This window comes from Aythya marila (genome assembly GCF_965140915.1).
Source record: "Aythya marila genome assembly, chromosome: W".
NCBI lineage: Eukaryota > Metazoa > Chordata > Aves > Anseriformes > Anatidae > Aythya > Aythya marila.
This window is the reverse complement of record NC_139081.1, coordinates 6087860-6109705: the sequence shown is the minus strand read 5'-3', so window position 1 is coordinate 6109705 and position 21846 is coordinate 6087860. Positions and strand designations below refer to the sequence as shown.

The 21846-nt window shown below is 50.3% G+C and overlaps 1 protein-coding gene across 1 annotated transcript in view; it reads right to left on the bottom strand.

Moving 5' to 3' along the window:
- The window catches only part of LOC309889471 (transportin-1-like), a gene marked incomplete at its 5' end in the record, with an annotated part of 95607 nt that overhangs the window by 58254 nt on the left and 15507 nt on the right, over nt 1–21846 (bottom strand). Inside the window, one exon of the mRNA XM_082782326.1 lies at nt 17824–17916. Coding sequence (XP_082638452.1) covers nt 17824–17916 — 93 coding nt within the window. The remainder of the gene's footprint in view (nt 1–17823; nt 17917–21846) is intronic.

The following is a 21846-nucleotide window of genomic DNA, read 5'->3' as shown; positions in this document are numbered from 1 at the left end:
TGGCAGCTAAATACCACGCAGCCGTTCGCTCACCCTCCCCCCTCCCTCTCTGGGACGGGGGAGAGAAATGGAAAGTGAAGCCCGTGAGTTGAGATAAAGACAGTTTAATAAGACAGGAAAATAATAATAACAAAATAATAATAACAATAATAACAATAATGTTACAATGGTGATAATAGGAAAGTAATAATAATATGTACAAACAAGTGATGCACAATGCAATTGCTCACCACCCGCTGACCGATGCCCAGCCTAACCCCGAGCAGTCCGGCTCCCTCCCCCCGGCTAACCACCCCTATATATTGTTTAGCATGACGTCAGATGGTATGGAATACCCCTTTGGCTAGTTTGGGTCACCTGTCCTGGGTCTGTCCCCTCCCAGCTCTTACTGCACCCCCAGCCTGCCTGTTGGCAGGACAGAGCGAAAGGCTGAGATGTCCTTGGCTTGGTATAAGCACTGCTCTACAACAATTAAAACATCGGGGTGTTATCAGCACTCTTCTCATCCTAAGCCAAAACATAGCATTCCACCAGCTACTAGGAAGAAAATTAATTCTGTTCTAACTGAAACCAGGACACAGGGTATTCTGAATAAACTGTAGATCGGAATCCTGGAAGCAATCTGGCCTGCAAAACAGAATGTCATCCATGTAATGGTAAATAATGACATCACACCACGCTGTTCGGATTGGCTCCAAGGCCCAGGCTACATATAGTTGACATAATGTGGGGGAGTTCTTCATACCCTGCGGAAGCACGAGCCACTCGTAGCGTTTTGCTGGGGCTTGCTTGTTAATGGCAGGTACCGTAAAGGCAAATCTCTGGCAGTCCTTGTCTGCTAAGGGAATTGTAAAGAAACAGTCTTTTAAGTCTATGATCAAAAGGGACCAATGTTCAGGCAGCATGGTCGGGGATGGTAAACCAGGTTGCAAGGCTCCCATAGCTTGCATTTGGTCATTTACTTTTCTGAGATCTTGTAGGAGTCGCCACTTTCCCGATTTCTTTCGAATCACAAAAATCGGCGTGTTCCAGGGACTCGTGGATGGGTGTATGTGTCCTGCCTGGAGCTGTTCTTGAACTAAAGTCTGTGCTTGCTGCAACCTGTCTGTCGTCAATGGCCACTGCTCCACCCAGATAGGCCAATCAGAATGCCATGTCAAGGCCAGGGTGGGCGGTTGCTCAGCAGTGGCCACTAAGGAAAATCCTTGCTGTCGGTAGTAATCACTGCCCCAAGCTGAGAAAGTATATCCCTCCCGATTAACATTTGAAGATTTGCGGGCAGTGCCATCACGTACAGTCTAGCTGAAATCGTTTTCTCTTGGAATTTTAACGTCACAACCTGTGCACTGAGATATGTCGCTGAGCTGCCGCCAACTCCCGTAATTCCAGTGGCTGGAGATGTTAGTGGCCAATGTTTTGGCCATATCGTGATGCTGCAGATCGTAACATCCGCACCAGAATCGATCATGCCGGTGACAGTAATTTGGTGTGATCCGATGGATAATATCACATTCATCATAGGTCGGGAGGCCAGAGATCTGGTAAAACAGATAACATGGTCCGTGGAGCCAAAACCTCCTGTTCGGTCGACCTGTGCTCCCGCACAGGGTTGATAATTTTGGAGTGCAACAAGTTGGGCTATTCTGGTACCTTTCGGAATAAACAAGGGTGGGTTGAGCGTGTACGCCATGACTCTAATTTCTCCTACGTGGTCAGCATCGATAACCCCCGGAATGACCATCAATCCTTTAAGGCCTACAGAGGATCTACCTAATAGCAAGCCGCCTAATGGTGTGTTTGATAGTGGGCCTTGGATCCCCGTAGGAATGGCCGCTACAGACTTATCGGAAAGCGTGACGCTTACTGATGTTGCCAGGTCCACCCCGAGGCTTCCTCTGGTGGCTGGGGCATTATTGTCGAGAAATCCGCCCCGTCTGGCTGTACTGCGGCTACTGTTGTCGTCGCGCGGCCGAACGCACTCCTCTTGGAGTTTCCCTGAGCCCTGCACATCGGTGTAGCATGTGTATCAGATCGGCATAGGTCGCACCAGAGGGTAGCTGTACACTGTCTTCTTGTATGGCCAAGCCTCCCGCATCGATAACATCGCCACTGCTCCTGGGGGTTACGTCTCGAGGGACCACCATTGGATCGGGACACTATGGCAGCCAAAGGATCACCGATGGCTGATGCAACAGCTTGAGCCATCACAGCTGCTTGCTTGGACTGATCAACACACTCTACCCTCTCCAACATCTCTTCGATGGGAGCAGTTTTTGGTAGTGTAGCTAGGATGCTTTGGGTTTTTGTGTTCGCGTTGTCAAAAGCAAGCATTCTAAACATGCTCCGTTTCAAGTCTGGTGTCAGGTCAGGATGATCCATGATCGCTGTCCACAATCGGTCGATGAACTTGGCATAAGGTTCACCTTGGGCCTGGTGGATTGAAGCAAATGGAGGAGCTTTCTTTTCCCCAGGGAGGGCAAAAAGAGCTCGAAGTGCAAGCTGTGCAGCTGTTCGATGAACAATCTCAGGGAACTGCAGCTGAAGCTGAGGGTCGAAGTACGGGCCTGTCCCTGTTAGCATTTCAACTGTGGTGCCATATAGGGGGTCCCCCGTTGGACGCGGTTGACTCGCTTCCACTTGTGCCAATCGTAGCCATTCTCTTTCAAAAATCAACAGTTGAGAGGGAGTTAACAACAGACGGGCTATGTTTTGGCAGTCGAAGGGACACATCAAATCTGCCTGGAAGATCCAGTGAATTATCTGTCGTGCTGCTTGGGAGTGTAAGCCATAATCCGTGACTGTTTTTCTAGCTTGTTGTAGAAGCTTCCAATCATGTGGCTGCCATGATCCGGTGCCTTGCCCAGAGTTGACAATAACTGGGCAGGCCAAAGAGGAGGAGGCATGCCAATCTCCCTCGAGAATGGCGTCACGTATGATACCCGACCACCTGGTTGATATCGGTGCTGATGGAGTTGGGGTGGCAGATAACGGGGGAGAGACACCCTGGGTGGATTTATGGTTCTCTGGCGGCGGCGCAGATGCTGGGGGCATCGTGTCGAGATTTTCCGGTGCAGGAGGCGAAGAGGGCAGTTCACAGGCCGCATCCGTACCGGGCTCAGACAGTCCCTTGGCGATGGCTGCTGCTGAGTCCTTTATTGAAGAGGTCATGCCTCGAACCGGGGTCAGTATAGGACCCGATGGAAATAATCGTGACAATGAGGTGTCGGATTTCGTAGTCGATGTTTTGGTAGCCCCAGACTGCACGGACAAAGCCTGTGTCGCTGCCATGACAACCTGGCGTTCGGCCTTCAGACCGCTCAGGGCATCAATCACCAAACGCCAAGTTTTACATAAATCCTTGTCAAACTTTCCACGTGTGGTACTCGTCTGACATAAACGGTCTCCTATGAGTTGCCACTCATCTGGGCTAAAAGTTTGAGGGGTCTCCTTCAGAAAACCCTCCTTCTGGGCCCAATTTATCAAGGATTTAACCTTTTTCGTATTGCAAGCCACGCCTCTCATAGTGAGGATGTTAGAGAGAAGCTGCACGGCCGCCTCCGCCTCCATGGTTACGCGATCTCCGCCCTGCTGTTGTTCGGCGACGCCTCTTATCTCCCGTAGCAACTCGATCCCGGACGGCCTGCGTCGCACCGTGATCACGTCAATTTCCCACGTTCCGTAGCAATTCCGCGTCCCGCCGCGATTCCGCGTCCCACCGCGATTCCGCGTCTCACCGCGAGTCCGTTTTCCGCGTCCCACCGCGATTCCGCGTCCCACTGCGATTCCGCGTCCCTCCGCGAGTCTGTTTTCCGCGTCCCACCGCGATTCCGCGTCCCACCGCGAGTCCGTTTTCCGCATCCCACCGCGATTCCACGTCCCTCCGCGATTCCGCGTCTCACCGTGAGGCCCGTGTACAGTGTTTTCGGGTCGGTGTCTGGTCTGCTCCAGCGCCGGTCAGATGGGCGCTCCGATGTCCCGGCGGCGCGGCGGGGTCGCGGCGCCGCTGCTCCCGACGCCGCTGGCTTCTTGGTCCCCCTGTGGTCCGATGTGCCGGCGCCGCTAGTGTCCCACTGCGCTGCGATGTCCGTCCCGGCGCCGCTGCGATGTCCTGTTCAGGTCAGCCTGTTCGGGCGCCATATATTGCAGGAAGCACAGCCGAAAGCACGACAGACACCAGTAGAGTCAGATCATGCTCCATTTTATTGCCCGAATAGCCTAACTTTTATAGAGAACTTAACAGGGGTGGACAGTGTTTCACACAAGATTATTGGTCAAAGCACTCAGAAAAACAACTAGAAGAAAACAACCCCACCTGCAAGAAAACAATCCCCTTGTGATTAGTAGTCACGTAAACCTTATCCTTGGTACCCGCTGCTGGTAACAATATTTTCCTGCATTCCTCAGTTGGGCGATGTGGGAACACTGTCATAGAAGCTTCTCACAGTTATCCTGGTATCTTGGTTTGCTCAGCTGCAGCAGGCCGTGGGATCTATGCTGTTTCCCGATTCCCTCAACACCCTTCAAGTACTGGAAGGCTGCAATGAGGTCTTCCTGGAGCCTTCTCTTCTCCAAGCTAAACAAGCCCAGTTCCCTCAACCTTTCTTCATAGGGGAGGTGCTCCAGCCCTCTGATCATCTTAGTGGCCCTCCTCTGGACCCGTTCCAAGAGCTCCACATCCTTCTTGCGCTGGGGGCCCCAGGCCTGCACGCAGTATTCCAGGTGGGGTCTCACAAGGGCAGAGTAGAGGGGGACAATCACCTCCCTCTCCCTGCTGGCCGCCTCTTTTTTAATGCAGCCCAGGACATAGTTGGCCTTCCAGGCTGCAAGTATGCACTGCTAGCTCATGTCCAGCTTCTCGTCCAGAAGGAAGTCCATCAAGTCCTTCTCTGCAGACTACTCTCAAGTTCTTCTTTGCCCGGTCTATATAAATACCTGGGATTGCCCCAGCCCAAGTGCAAAACCTTGCACTTGGCCTTGTTGAACCTCATTACGTTCTCATGGGCCCACTTCTCCAGCCTGTCCAGGTCCCTCTGGATGGCATCCCTTCCCTCTATTGTATCGACTGCACCGCTCAGCTTGGTGTCATCTGCAAACTTGCTGAGAGTGCACTTGATTCTGTCATCTATGTCGTTGATAAAGATGCTGAAGAGTACCAGTCCCAAGACCAACCCCTGAGGGACACCACTTGTGACTGGCCTCCACCCAGACATAGAACCGTTGACCACAACCCTTTGGCTGTGACCAACCAACCAATTCTTTATCCACCTAACAGTCCATCCTTCAAATCCATACCTCTCCAATTTAGAGAGAAGAATGGTGAGAGACCATATCAAAGGCTTTGCTCAAGTCCAGGTAGATGATATCCATCACCCTTCCTTTGTCTACCGATGCCATCACTCCATCATAGAAGGCCACCAGATTGGTTAGGCAAGATCTGCCTTTGGTGAAGCCGTGCTGGCTGTCTCGAATCACCTCTTTATCTTGTGCATGCCTTAACATGTCTTCCAGGAGGATCTGCTCCATGATCTTCCCAGGCACAGAGGTGAGGCCCACCTGCCTGTAGTTCCCCGGTCTTCCTTTCTCCCTTTTTTAAGAACGGGAGTAATGTTTCCCTTTTTTCCAGTCACCGGGGGCTTCACCCGACAGCCATGGTTTTTCAAATATGATGGAGAGTAGCAACCACATCATCCATCTCTCTCAGCACCCTGGGATGCATACCATCTGGCCCCATGGACTTATACACACCCAATTTCCTTAGGCAGTCCTGGACTTGTTCCACTGCCCCCGTGGGACAGAATCCGCTCCTCTCACCCTCTCTTTGAGGTTCAGGGTCCTGACAGACATAGGAAACTTGACCACCAGTGAAGACTGAAGGCAAAGCACTTATTGAGTACCTCATATTTTTACACGTCTAAGAAAAGCCAGTTCTCCCGTCTCATTTATCAGAGGGGGAACACTCTCCTTGGCCGGTCTCCTCCTGCCTATGTATCTGTAGAACCCCTTCTTGTTATTCTTCATATCCCTTGCCAAGTTCAGCTCCATCTGTGCTTTGGCTTTCCTGATCCCGTCTCTACACATCCGGATGACACCCCTGTATTCCTCCCAGGCTACACAACCCTGCTTCCACTTCCTGTACATTTCCCTCTTTTCTCTCAGTTTAAGCTGAAGGTCCTTGCTCAGCCATGCTGGTCACCCACCTCCTCTGCTCTATTTCTTTTGCTGAGGGATGGAGAACTCTTGCACTCTCAGAAGGGTGTCCTTAAAGAGCTGCCAGCTCTGTTCCGTTCCTATGCCCTTAAGGACAGTTTCCCAGGGGATCCCAGCAAATAGTTCCTTGAGCAGCCGGAACTTTGCTCTCCTGAAGTTCAGGGTCCTAACTCTGCTTTTTGCAGACACATATTCCTCAAGATCACAAACTCCACTAGGGCATGGTCGCTACAGCCAAGGCAGCCTCCAGTCTTAACCTCTCTAATGCTCTCTTCCACACTGGTGAGCACCAGGTCTAGTAAGGCTTCACCTCGGGTCAGTCCATCTATTACCTGGACCAGGAAGTTATCCTTAACACACTCCAGGAATCTCCTGGATTGCCTGGAACCCGCCGTGCTGCTACCCCAGCAGATATCTGTGTGGTTGAAATCCCCCATCAGGACAAGAGCTTGTGAGCACGACAGTTCTTGCAGCTGAAGCAAGAAGGCCTCGTCGACAGACTCCCCCTGATCAGGTAGCATGTAGCAGACCCCAACCACTAGATGTCCTTTACCAGACCGATCCTTGATTTTCACCCACAAGCTCTCAACCTGGTCACGGCTGTTTCTCAGGCACAGCTCTTCACAATCTATCCACTTCCTAACATAGAGAGCAACTCCTCCTCCCCCCCTTCCTCGCCTATCCCTTCTGAACAGTTTGTAACCATCAACAGCCACACTCCAGTCGTGGGAATCATCCCACCAGGTTTCTGTGGTGGCAACTACATGATAGTTCCCCACTAGCACGGTGCCCTCCAGCTCCTCCTGTTTGTTACCCATACTGTGTGCATTAGTGTAAATGTACCTCAGCTGGGCCACCTTTTGGGAGGGAGAAGCCCTAATACCCTCTTGACCATACTCAGGTGATTCCATAGTTCCCAACCTCTCGCCAACCCTTGTGTCCTTCCTGCAAAATGTTATGTCACCCTCATCCTTCCCCAAGACACAAGATTGCAAGGTCTTGCTATCACATTCCTTACCCACAAGAACTGGCACGATACATTCAGGCTCCTTTACAGTGCCCCTGGTTCCACCCCCACCCCCCTTCATACTTAGTTTAAAGCTCTGTCAGTGAACCCTGCCAACTCCCATCGTAAAATCCTTTTCTGCCGGTGAAAAAAGCTATTCCTGTATGTTGTCAGCAGTCCTGGTCTCAAGTAAATCGACCCAAGATCAAAAAAAAACCAACCCTGCTCGTGACACAAGGCTCAGAGCCAATTATTAACCCGCTGGCTCATCACGTCCAGTCCCTCGTTATTTCTTATAACTGGAGGGATAGAGGAGAACACGACTTGCGCTCCCGAACCCTTGACCAGTCTCCCCAAGGCTCTGAAGTCCTTCTTCATAGTCCTTAGAGGAGTTCTTAATATTTCACAGAATTCACAGAATCATCCAGGTTGGAAGAGACCTCCAAGATCACCTAGTCCAACCCCTGACCTAACACTAACAAGTCCTCCACTAAACCATATCACTAAGTTCTACATCTAAACGTCTTTTAAAGACCTCCAGGGATGGTGACTCCACCACTTCCCTGGGCAGCCCGTTCCAATGCCTAACAACTCTTTTGGTAAAAAAGTTCTTCCTAATATCCAACCTAAACCTCCCCTGGCGCAACTTCAGCCCATTCCCCCTCGTCCTGTTACCAGGCACGTGGGAGAATAGACCAATCCCCACCTCGCTACAGCCTCCTTTAAGGTACTTGTACAGTGCGATAAGGTCGCCCCTGAGCCTCCTCTTCTCCAGGCTGAACAATCCCAGCTCCCTCAGCCGCTCCTCGTAGGACTTGTTCTCCAGACCCCTCACCAGCTTCATTGCCCTTCTCTGGACTCACTCGAGCACCTCCATGTCCTTCTTGTAGTGAGGAGCCCAAAACCAAACACAGTACTCGAGGTGCAGCTTCACCAGAGCCAATTACAGGGGGACAATCACTTCCCTAGACCTGCTGGCCACACTGCTTCTGATACAAGCCAGGATGCTGTTGGCCTTCTTGGCCACCTGAGCACACTGCTGGCTCATATTCAGCTGACTATCCACCAATACTCCCAGGTCCTTCTCTGACAGGCAGCTTTCTAACCACTCTTCCCCCAGCCTGTAGCACTTCTTGGGGTTGTTGTGCCCCAGGTGCAGGACCTGGCACTTGGCATTGTTGAACTTCATACAGTTGGCCTCAGTCCATCGGTCCAGCCTATCCAGATCCTCCTGCAGAGCCTTCCTGTCCTCAAGCAGATCGACACATGCACCTAACTTGGTGTCGTCTGCAAACTTACTGAGGGTGCGCTCAATCCCCTCATCCGGATCATCGATAAAGATATTAAAGAGGACTGTCCCCAGTATGGAGTCCTGGGAGACTCCACTAGTGACTGGCCTCCAACTGGACTGGACTCCATTTACCACGACTCTTTGGGCCCGGCTATCCAGCCAGTTTCTAACCCAACAAAGCATATACCAGTCCAAGCCAAGAGCAGCCAGTTTCTTCAGGAGAATGCTGTGGGAAACGATGTCAAAAGCCTTGCTGAAGTCAAGGTAGACCACATCCACAGCCTTTCCCTCGTCCACCCAGCGCGTCACTTTGTCATAGAAGGAGATCAGGTTCGTCAAGCAGGATCTGCCTTTCATAAACCCATGCTGACTGGGCCTGATCGCCTGCTTGCCCTGCAAGTGCCGCGTGATGACACTCAAGATAATCCACAAGCTTTCCTAGTGCTGAGGTCAAACTAACAGGCTTATAGTTTCCCGGGTCTACCTTCCGGCTCTTCTTGTAGATGGGTGTCACATTTGCTAGCCGCCAGTCGACTGGGACCTCCCCTGATAGCCAGGACTGCTGATAAATGATGGAAAGCAGCTTGGTCGGCTCTTCCACCAGTTCTCTCAGTACCCTCAGGTGGATCCCATCGACTTGTGTACATCCAAGTGCTGTAGCAGGTCGCCAACCATTTCTTCATGGATTGCGAGGGCCACATTCTGTTCCCCATCCCCTTCTACCAGCTCAGGGTACTGAGTATCTAGAGAACAACCGGTCTTGCCATTAAAGACTGAGGCAAAGAAGGCATTGAGTACCTCCGCCTTTTCCTCATCTCTTGTTACTATGTTTCCCCCCACATCCAGTAAAGGATAGAGATTCTCCTTAGTCCTCCTGTTCGCGTTAATGTAGTTATAAAAACATTTTCTGTTATCTTTAACACCAGTAGCCAGATTGAGCTCCAGATGAGCTTTGGCCTTTCTAATTTTGTCCCTGCACAGCCTCGCAACATCCTTATAGTCCTCCTGAGTAGCCCGCCCTCTTTTCCAAAGATTATAAACCCTCTTTTTTTTCCTAAGCTCTAGCCACAACTCTCTGTTCAGCCAGGCCAGTCTTACATGCTGGCTCGTCTTTGGGCACGTGGGGACGGACAGCCATTAAGATTTCCTTCTTGAGGAGTGCCCAGCCTTCCTGAACTCCTCTGCCCTTCAGAACTACCTCCCAAGGGACTCTGCCAACCAGTGTCCTAAACAGCTCAAAGTCTGCCCTCTGGAAGTCCAAGACAGTAGTTTTACTGGTCCTGGTTTCATCACTGCCTACTTGAAACAATAAAAGAGGATAATAGCCTGAGGGCCGTACTAGGGAAGGAAGTTTCTTCCTTACGTCTTTAACCTGGGCCCCAGGAAGGCAGCAGACCTCCCTGTGCAGCGGGTCTGGTCTGCATATCGGGCCTTCCGCTCCCTTCAGCGGTGAGTCACCAATGAAAATGACCTGTCTTTTACTTTTTACTGGGGAGGTTTTAATGCAGCGGGTAGCCTGATTAGACTTTGGTGACACCTCCAAGTAGGAAGAGCCATCACCCTGGCCATTGTACAGTTGTCCTCGCAGAGCAGTGTACCTGTTCTGCAGAGGCAGCTGGGGAGGTAGGGGAATCACCAGGCAAGTGCACCTGCTACGCTTGTAACGCCGAGCAGGGACCTTTTGCCATTGCCCCCTGTCCCCCAGTTCATCGCCATCTTTGTTAGGGGGAGGAGAGGAGAGGGGGTTCACTGTAGCAGGCACTCTGTCTGCCTGCTGGTCCCCTCCTATTACCTGCTCGCAACGTGGTAGGGGGTGATGTGTTTCTTGTGGAGCCTCTGCTGGCTGCCTAAGCCTCAGGGCTGGTATTTGGGGTGTCTCACCCCGGTGCCTTTCTTTCAGGCCTGGCAGGGAGTTGCTCCACCAGTCTATCTCCTGTTCACACTCCCTGATAGCCCTTAACCTCTCCACCTCCTCCTTGAGCTCTGCCACCAGGCTGACCAGGTCATCCACCTGCTCACACCTCACACACGGTGTCTCTGCCACCCTCAGATGGCAGCAACAGGCATCCCTTCCCTCCAGCGTGTCGACCACACCACACAGCTTGGTGTCATTGGCAAATGTGCTGATGCTGCACTCAATCTCACTATCCATGTCACCAACAAAGATGTTAAACAGTGATGGTCCAGATACTGACTCCTGAGGAAAGTCGCTCGTTACCAATCTCCACCTTGACGTTGAGCCACTGACCTGCCAAATAGTTCATCCGTGAAATCCGTGTCTCTCCAATTTAGAGACAGGGATATCATGGGGGACAGTGTCAAATGCTTGGCACAAGTCCAGGTAGATGATGTCGGTTGCTCTTCCCTTATCCACCAATGCTGTAACCCTGTCATAGAAGGCCACCAGATTTGTCAGGCATGATCTGCCCTTAGTGAAGCCATGTTGGCTGTCACCAATCACCTCCTTATTTTCCATGTGCCTTAGCGTAGTTTCCAGGAGGATCTGCTCCATGACCTTGCCAGGCACGGAGGTGAGACTGACTGGCCTGTAGTTCCCCGGGTCTTCCTTTTTCCCTTTTTAAAAATGGGGGTTATGTTTCCCCTCTTCCAGTCAGTGGGAACTTCACTGGACTGTGATGACTTCTCAAATATGATGGATAGTGGCTTAGCAACTTAATCTGCCAGTTCCCTCAGGACCCTCGGATGCATCTCATCAGGTCCCATGGCCTTGTGCACCTTCAGGTTCCTTAGATGGTCTTGAACCTGATCTTCTCCAGTAGTGGGAGGTTCTTCATTCTCCCAGTCCCTGCCTTTGCCTTCTGGGGCTTGGGCGGTGCGGCTAGAGCTCTTGCCAGTGTAGACCGAAGCAAAAAAAGTCATTGAGTACCTCAGCCCTCTCCCTATCCCAAATAACCAGGTCTCCCGTTTCCTTCCATAGAGGGTCCGCAATTTCCAGAATCTTCCCTTACGTATAGAAGCCTTTCTTGTTGCTTTTGATGTCCCTGGCCAATTTTAATTCTAATAGGGCTTGTGCTTTATTAATCTGATGCCAAGCTGCTCGGACAATTTCTCTGTATTCCTCAGAGGCTACTTTTCCTTGCTTCCACACTCTGCAGGCCTCAGTTTTCTGCTTGAGTTTGGCCAGGAGCTCCTTGTTCAGCCATGCATTTTTGCTTGACTTCATCTTTGTTGGGATGCATCCTTCCTGAGCTTAGAGGAGGTGATCCTTGAAGAATATTAAACAACTTTCTTGGTCCCCTCTTCCCTCCAGGGCTTTGCCCCACGGGACTCTACCAAGCAGATCCCCGAAGAGGCTAAAATCTGTTCTCTCAAAGTCCGGGGTAGCGAGCTTGCTGTGCTCCCTTCCTTGCTGCCTTCAGGATCCTAAATTGCACCATTTTGTGGTCGCTGTAGCCAAGACTGTTCTTGAGCTTCACATTCCCCACCTTGTTGGTGAGAATGAGGTCCAGCATAGCACCTCTCCTTGTTGGCTCCTCTATCACTTGGAGAAGGAAGTTTTCATCACTGTATTCCAGAAACCTCCTGGATTGCTTATGTCCTGCTGGGTTGTTCCTCCAACAGATATCTGGGTGGTTGGAGTCCCCCATGAGGACCAGGGCTCGCGAACGTGAGGCTGCTTCTGTCTATAGAGGGCCTCATCTGCTTGGTCTTCCTCATCAGGTGGCCTGTAGCAGACCCCCACTATAATGTCATGTCACCTGTCCCTGCCCTCCCTGTAATCCTGACCCATAAGGTCTCTGTCAGCTCCTCATCCATTCACAGGCAGAGCTCCACGCATGCACTCCAGCTGTTCATTGACATAGAGGGTGATGCCCCCTCCTCATCTCTTGTGCCTGCCCTTCCTAAAGAGCCTGTGTTCCTCCATTCCAACAGTGCAGTCATGGGAGCCATCCCACAGTATCTCTGTAATGCCAATGAGGTCATAGCTCTGCAGTCATGTGTACATTTCTAACTCCTCTTGTTTATTCCTCATGCTAAATATGTTAGTGTAGAGGTATTTAAGTTAGGCCCCTGATGAAGCTGACTTACTGGGGCCAGCTTCGAGTCGACTGGGGCCTCTCCAAATTTCCAAGATTGTTGAAAAACAATTAAAAGAAATCTCACGATAACATCAGCCAGCTCTTTGAGTACCCTGGGATGAATCCCATCAGGCCCCATAGACTTACGTGCATCCAGTTGGAGTAGTAAATCCCCCACAAGTTTGGAATTGGCTGGGAGTTTATCATTTCTACAGTCACGGTCCTCCAACTCAAGGTCCCAGGGCCCCCGTCATCAGTGTTGAAGACAAAGAAGGCATTAAATATCTCTACTTTGTGTATGTCTCTATTTGTGAGGTGCCCATCCTCATCAAGTAATGGACCAATGTTTTCTCTGGTACTCCTTTTGCTGTTAATATACTTAAAGTCCTTTTTGTCGCCTTCCACAGTACCGGCCAGCTTTAACTCTAATTGAGCTTTGGCCTCACGAATTATCTCCCTGCAATGTTGAACAGCATCTCTGTAGTCCTCCCATGTCATCTGACCTCGCTTCCAGTGTCCATACACTTTCCTTTTCTGCCTAAGCTCTAGAAGAAAATGTTCCCCTCAGAAGTGAATCACCAATTACAATAACCATTCTTTTTTTTTCTTGTCAGAGATGGTCATGATGTAGGGGGGGTAGGCTGACTTCCCCTTGGTGACCTCTCCAACCCATAATGACCTTCATCCACATCATAGGAATAGTCAGCATGGATTCACCAAGGGGAAGTCATATTTGACCAATCTGATATCCTTCTATGATGAGATGACTAGTTGGGTAGATGAGGGGAGAATGGTGGATGTGGTCTACCTTGACTTCAGCAAGGCTTTTCACACTGTCTCCTATAGCATCCTCATAGGCAAGATCAGTAAGTGCAGCCTAGATGACTGGACAGTGAGGTGGATGGATAATTAGCTGGATGGCAGAGCTCAGAGGGTTGTGCTCAGTGGTGCAGTCTAGTTGAAGGCCTGTAGCTAGCAGTGTGCCCCAGGAGTCAGTATTGGGTCCAGTCTTGTTCAACTTATTCATCAACGACCTGGACAATGGAATGAGAGTTTGCTGAGAACACAAAAGCTCGGAGTGGCTAATAGCCTAGAGGGCCGTGCTGCCATTCACAGGGACCTGGACAGGCTGGAGGGTTGGACCGAGAGGAACCTCATGAAGTTCAACAATGCAAGTGCAGGGTCCTGCACCTAGGGAGGAATAGCCCCAAGCACCAGTACAGGCTGAGGGATGACCTGCTGGAGAGCACCACTACTGAAGCAAGTTCAGAGGAGGGCTACTAAGATGATTAGAGGACTGGAGCACCTGTCATATGAGGACAGGCTGAGAAAACTGGGCCTGTTTAGCCTGAAAAGGGGGAGACTGAGGGGAGGGTGTCAAGAGGGTAGAGCCAGTCTCTTTTTAGTTGTACCCAGTGCCAAGACAAAAGGAAACAGGCACAAACTGAAGCACAAGAAATTCCATATGAATATGAGAATCACAGAATCACACAATTGAAGGGGTTGGAAGGGACCTCAAAAGTTCATCGGGTCCAACCCCCCTGCCAAAGTAGGTTCCTCAGAGCAGGCTGCCCAGGTAGGCGTCCAGACAGGCCTTAAATATCTCCAGAGAAGGAGACTCCACAACCTCCCTGGGCAGCCTGTTCCAGTGCTCCATCACCATCACCGTGAAGAAATTCTTTCACGTGTTGGTGCGGAACTTCCTGTGCTCTATCTTGTGACCATTATTCCTTGTCCTGTCCCTACAAACCACTGAAAAGAGGTTGGCCAAATCCCTCTGTCTCCCACACCTCAGGTATTTATACACATTGATGAGATCCCCTCTCAGTCTTCTTTTTCTCCAGGCTGAACAGACCCAGGTCTCTCAGCCTTTCCTCATAAGGAAGATGCTCCAGGCCCTGTATCATCTTTGTGGCCCTCCGCTGGACTCTTTCCAGGAGATCCCTGTCTTTTTTGTACCGGGGAGCCCAGAACTGGATACAGTACTCCAGGTGAGGCCTGACCAGGGCAGAGTAGAGGGGGAGGATCACCTCCCTTGACCTGCTGGCCACACTCCTTTTAATGCCCACCAGGATCCCATTGGCCCTCTTGGCCACGAGGGCACACTGCTGGCTCATGGTCAGCCTGTCATCCACCAGGACCCCCAGGTCCTTCTCATCAGAGCTCCCCTCCAGCAGGTCGTCCCCCAGCCCGTACTGATACATGCGGTTGTTCCTTCCCAAGTGCAGGACTCTACACTTGCTGTTATTAAACTTCATTTGGTTTCTTCCTGCCCATCTCTCCAGCTGGTCCAGGTCTCGCTGAATGGCAGCACAGCCTTCTGGCGTGTCAGCCCCTCCTCCCAGCTTTGTGTCATTGGCGTACTTGCTGAGGGCAGACACTATTCCCTCATTAAGGTCGTCGATGAAGATGTTGAACAAGACCAGACTCAGCACCGACCCCTGGGGAACACCGCTATTCACAGGTCTCCAGCCGGACTCTGCGCCGCCGATCACCACCCTCTGAGCTCGGCCAGTCAGCCAGTTCTCAACCCACCTTACTGTCCACTCCTCTATCCCACACTTTCTCAGCTTTGCTATCAGGATGTCATGGGAGACAGTATCGAAAGCCTTGCTAAAGTCAAGGTAGATGACATCCACTGCTCATCTACCCAGCTGGTGATGCCATCATAGAAGGCAACAAGGTTGGTCGAGCACGACTTCCCCTTGGTGAATCCATGCTGACTACTCCTCATAACCTTCTTCTCTTCCAATTGCTTGGAGATGGCATCCAGAACAAGCTGTTCCAACACCTTCCCAGGATCAGAGGTGAGACTGACTGGCCTGTAGTTTCCCGGATCCTCCTTCTTGCCCTTCTTGAAGACTGGAGTGACATTGGCTATCCTCCAATCTTCAGGCACCTCTCCTGTTCTCCAGGACCTTTCAAAGACGATAAGAGAGCGGTTTGGCAATCACCTCTGCCAACTCCCTTAGCACACGTGGATGCATCCCATCAGGACCCATGGATTTGTGTGCATTGAGCCCACTCAAACGCTCCCAAATCACTCCCTCATCAACCGGGGGGGAGATCTCCACTTCCCAGACTCTTTCTCCTCCCTCCAGGGTCGAGGAGTCCCGGGGGGGAGTCCTTAAAGCAAAGACTGAAGCAAAGAAAGCATTCAGTATCTCCGCATTCTCAGCATCTCCCGTTACCAGGACACCCCCCAAGGGGGTGAGGGGGCACTTCTTTACTGTGAGGGTGACAGAGCACTGGAACAGGTTGCCCAGAGAGGTTGTAGAGTCTCCTTCTCTGGAGATATTCAAAACCCTCCTGGATGCCATCCCGTGCAAGGTGTTCTAGGTGAACCTGCTTGGCAGGGGTTTGGACTAGATGATCTTCAGAGGTCCCTTCCAACCTCGGCCATTCTGTGATCATCACTTGTCTGTCCATCAAGTTCCAGAGCCTCATACCTGTTGTATAAGGGCACCTGGAAAGGCGAGGTAGACAGGGAAGGGATTTGTCTGCTTGGGGTGGCAGGCAAACATGTAACATATACATATGTATACATTGTTACATACATACACAGACATTTTCAATTACAGGACATGCCCTGTCAAGTTATAATGAAACATTTTCCCAAGCTGACATACAATGATAAAAATATGCCACAAATCTAACCTTTCCAATCCAACATATGAGGACCTTCTTGAAAGCACAGGTATCTCAGCACAGCAGGGAGTTACTACTGCCACTTGAAAAGAATTTGAAACATCAGTTAACTGCACCTTTGTTTAGTCAATTTGTACTCGTATTCAGGACAGCATCCACTATATTGCCCATCCTGCACATACAGTGCTATTTTTCAATACACAAAACAGATGCTATTAAGTTATTTGAAGCAGAACTTTAAAATATAATTTCACATTAAAACTATTGTTGCTATAAACATTTTTGTATTTGAAATACTGAAGAAGAACACCTATTTAAGTTTAGGGCATTATCAGAACTTATTCACTTTGCATAGAATTTTTCAAAGGAAGCAATAGCATCTTGAAAAGGTTAAACATCTGCAAGAACAAGATGATTAAGATGAAAACTAACCACCTTTTAGATAAGGGCAGAAGCCTTCCCAAGCCTGACTGCATCTGTTAGGAAAGCCCAGCAGTCAAGTAAATTTGGCTTCAAGCTAAACTCTTAAAATAACCATATATATGGGTCTTACCTATGTCAGTGAATTATTTTGCTTTATGTGAAGACCTTCAAGCAAATGCCTTAAAAAGGGATCAAAATGATAAACTCATAACCTTCATAGATGTTCAGAAGGACTTCTTTGTATTTCAAAGCACTTATATGTTAACTTAAAGAGCAGGAGACAGTAGGTAAGAGTTTGATTTTTCAAGATCTATGCTTCTATTAGTCTTAATTTAAAATTTCCCCCTCAAACTTTGTTCCTTAAAACTCTGCTATTTTATCATTTCTACAATCAAAAGAGACTTAAGGGGGAAAAAAAAAATATAAATCCAAAACACTAACATCGAATGCACTGCAAAGCAGCACGAGAAGCTGCATACAGTAGATTACCCCCTTCTTGTCAATTTGAAAGACAAATAAGAAGCAGTATTTTAGGCTCAGGCTTCCAGACAAGCAGCAACATCCTCACAATGCAGCAAAACATGCAGCGTCAGGGCCAGCGAAAGCATACAGGCAACGGCTCCACCAGCGGCACATACCCCCCACTAGCTCCGGCTTTCGTCTCGAATCCCAGCACCAGATTAGCTCAAAGGCTCCTGCTCGCTGCTCCTCCCCTTCCCCCCTTTGCCGCATGGACGATGGGTACTCCGCAACGCGATGCGAGCTCTGCCACACGGGCAGCGAACCCCCCCCCCCCCCCAGCCCCCTTGGCGCGATCCGCCACGGCGAGGGCGGCGCTCCTGCCCCGCCGCGGCTGGGCGCTGGCAGTGGCCCAACGTAAATCCGGTAAAGCGACAGATACCGAAGCAGCCACGCCAGGATTTGAAAAAAAAAAACAACAACCCTTAGCCTTTCTTTTTTTTTTTTTCTTTTTTTTTTTGATACCAACAGGTGTCCGGACCTGCGGCGGGAGAAGGCGACTCTACACAGCCTTTCAAACGCCGCGCCACACGTCCATCCGTTGAGCCGGCGGAGGCTCGGCTCAGCACGCCGCCACAGCAGTGCTGGTCTGCGGCTGCGCAGGCCACACTCCCCCCACCCGGCTCCCCAGTGCCCGCCCGGGCCCCCCTCCGCCCTGCCTGTCCCATGCAGGCCTCGGCCAAGGATACATGTTGCACAGCTCTCTGTGTGGTAGTGTCTGGGGATTGGGACTCCCTGAGTAGCTGCTCGTCAGGCTTCCACTCGTACTCCATCTTTGCTTGCTGGAAAACACCAGAAAACAGGAGGACGCGGTTAGCAACGCAGCAGACCCCAGGCCGTGGGGGAAGAAGAGATCAAGCGAGCGGCCAGACCCGGCCCACTCTCACCCCTTTGGTCCGCCAGCCCAGAGCCCGGCCCCATGACCGGCCGGAACCGACCTGTTCCTGCTGCCGCCTACTGAGCGCCACACCGAGCCGACAGACAGCGCGAATTTGCAATCTGGCCCTAACAGCCGCCTTGCGAACTCCTGGGTCCTAGTGCCAGGCACGCCTCCGACCGCCTGGGCTGCCTCGAACCCGCCAGCGTCGCTGTCAGCCTTTCCCGGGTGCGTCCCACACCGTCAAAACAAAGTGCTTCTTCCTCAGCCCCCCGAATCGAATACAAATAGAAAGCTCCAGCAGCCACAACACGCGAGGGAGGAAGCCGCCCGGACCTGGCCACCTCGGGACACTTGTGGTTGCGAACACCCAAACCCCGACAGCGAGCAAGGAGGTTGCAGCCAACGGAGGAGAAGCAGAGATGAGAAAGCAGACACAGGAGTTAGGAACGTCGTTACTGTTTACCATCTGTTTTACTACTGTGTGATTTGGTTTAATGTTGAGTAGATTTCAGAAGTTCTCAGTGTCACATGTATAAAGAGGGAATAGGTCTGACTACACAAGGAAGGGGGAAAGAAACTCAAAAGAAACTGTTGTGAATACCTAGTGTATCTTATCCTTAGCCTCAAAATATATATTTTAAGGGAGATCTCAGGACAAAAATATCAATTTATACATATGTATATCATATAAATGTATTATATATATTATCATAGTGTTGTGGTTTAACCCGGCAGGCAGCTAAGCACCGCACAGCCATTCGCTCACTCCCCCACAGTGGAATGGGAGAGAGAATCGGAAAAAAGTAAGAATGCAAGAACTTGAGGGTTGAGATAAGGGCAGTTTAATAAGAAAAGGGAGAAAACAAGAATAAGAAAAAGAAAAGTGTCGTGGTTTAACCCGGCCGGCAGCTAAACACCACGCAGCCGTTCGCTCACCCTCCCCCCTCCCTCTCTGGGACGGGGGAGAGAAATGGAAAGTGAAGCCCGTGAGTTGAGATAAAGACAGTTTAATAAGACAGGAAAATAATAATAATAATAATAATAATACAATGATGATAATAGTACTACTACTAATAATATGTACAAACAAGTGATGCACAGTGCAATTGCTCACCACCCGCTGACCGATGCCCAGCCTAACCCTGAGCAGTCCGGCCCCCTTCCCCGGCTAGCCACCCCTATATATTGTTTAGCATGATGTCAGATGGTATGGAATACCCCTTTGGCTAGTTTGGGTCACCTGTCCTGGGTCTGTCCCCTCCCAGCTCTTACTGCACCCCCAGCCTGCCCGTTGGCAGGACAGAGCAAGAAGCTGAGACGTCCTTGGCTTGGTATAAGCACTGCTCTGCAGCAATTAAAACATCGGGGTGTTATCAGCACTCTTCTCATCCTAAGCCAAAACATAGCATTCTACCAGCTACTAGGAAGAAAATTAACTCTGTTCTAACTGAAACCAGGACAAAAAGCAATAAAACAAGTGATGCACAATGTAATTGCTCATCACCTGCCAAGAGATGCACAGCCAGTCCCCAAGCAACAGTAGTCTTCCCAGCCAAGTTCCCACAGTTTTATTCTTGAGCAAGACATCATATGGTAAGGAATATCCCTTTGGCCGGTTTGGATCAGCTGTCCTCGTTTTGTGGGAACCAGCTTTTCCTGCATTGAACATCCAAACCAGTAAACGTATGTTCTTTTAGATAATACAATTTCAGATTTGCGTACGGTTATTTGATCTTCATTTCCTACTGTCATCCATTCCCTTTGGCTGGTGGGTCTAGGAATAGAATAAGAAGCTGAGGAAACTAAATTGCTAGCTTTCTATCCTATTGAGACAATTCCAGCTATAATAGTTTTTGCTTTATGTTGCATATCATACTAGAAATTGTGTACATGTGCAATCGATCCCATAATACACCACTTTGTAATGAAGTTGACCTCAGGTTTCCCGGAACACTGGACATTTCAATACTAGAGGCAAATAAATCTGTAATGCGATTATTTCTCCATGGAATATCAGCTAGATATAGTACCTTTGATCAACTAATCTTCTGGACAAAGGCCAGAGTAATTCATAGGATCATAGAATCATAAAAGTTGGAAAAGACCTCCAAGATCATCTAGTCAAACAGCCCCCTATGTCGCATTAAGGGGTGTAGCCGATTAACCATTATGGTCCTCCTCAAAGGGAAAGGGGGAGAAAATACGATAAAAAGGGCTCAAGGGTTGAGATGAGGACAGGGAGCTCACTCAACAATTATCGTGATGGGCAAAACAGACTCAGCATAGGGAGATAATAAGATTTATTGCCTCTTACTAACAAGCTAGAGAAGTGAGAAACAAAGGAAAGAAACCAAAAATGCCTTCCCCCCATCCACCCTCTTCCACCTCCTCCCCCCAAGAGGCACAGGAGAACGGGGGAATGGGGGTTGCGGTCAGTCTATAGCACTTCGTCTTCACCGCTCCTTGGTCACTCTTGTCCCCTGTGCCGTGGGGTCCCTCCCACGGGATGCAGTCCTTGATGAACTGATCCGGCGTGGGCTTCCCACAGGCAGCAGCTCTTCCAGAGCTGCTCCAGATATGGGTCCGTACCACGGGGGCCATGCCTCAGGAGAAAACTGCTCCAAACTTGGTTCCCCATGGACAGCAGCTCCTGCCAGATCACCTGCTCCTGCGTGGTCTCCTCTCCATGGGCTACAGGTCCGGCCCGGAATCTGCTCCGACAGGGGTCCTCCACAGGCCGCAGCCTCCGTCAGTGCAGGTCCACCTGCTCCACCGTGGTACTCCATGGGCTGCAGGGGGACATCCTGCTTCACCATGGTCCTCACCACAGGCCGCAGGGGACTTCTGCTCCGGCACCTGGAGCACCTCTCCCCCTCCTTCTTCACTGACCTTGGCGCCTGCAAGGCTGTTCCTCACTCCTCTCACTCTCCCAGGTGCTGTGTGGCAGCATTGTTTTTTTTTTTTTTTTTTTCCCCTCCCCTGTCTTAAATATGCTCTCACAGAGGCACAAACAACGTCGCTTATTGGCTTGGCTCTGGTCAGCAGTGGGGCCCTTACCAAACATGGGGCAGCTTCTAGATTCTTCTCACAGAAGCCACCCCTATGGTCCCCTGCTACCAAAACCTTGCCACGTAAACCCACTACAATATCTGAATTAGTTTGGAAGCAGGAGTTTCCTTAGCTTCTTCCTGAGCACAAGACAGACACCTGATACTGCACAGATTACAGCTTTACCTTTTCTCCCTCCAATCTTTTGTGCAGCCTGACACTCCTTAATGCTTTCTACCACTTTCTCTTTATTTTTCCAAAAATTTTGAGCCCACTCCTGCCACACCTGGGAAGGGACACATTTACATTTTTGTAGCAGTTTATCCATAACAGTCCTGCTGACTACGTGTAATTTCTCTGTCGCATTAAGGGGTGCAGCCGATTAACTGTTATGCGTCCGGTCGGATTCAGTGTACTGAATTATCATGGTCACAAATTCACCAATAACATATTAACCGATATGGTCCAGTTGGATTCAGAGTACTGAACTATCACGGTCACGGATTCACCAACAACGTAACATGTCCTCACTCTAGTCGCGTTCAATGAGAACTATCACGGCTAGGATATGTGCTCGCTTCGGCAGCACATATACTAAAATTGGAACGATACAGAGAAGATTAGCATGGTCCCTGCGCAAGGATGACACGCAAATTCGTGAAGCGTTCCATATTTTTTTGCCCACCTGTTAAACACGTGGCTCTGGGGCTGGTGCCAACGCAGAAATCTTGGGTTTTTCGACCATGGGGCACTTTACTCAGCATCCGGCCTGATGGCCGCAGAC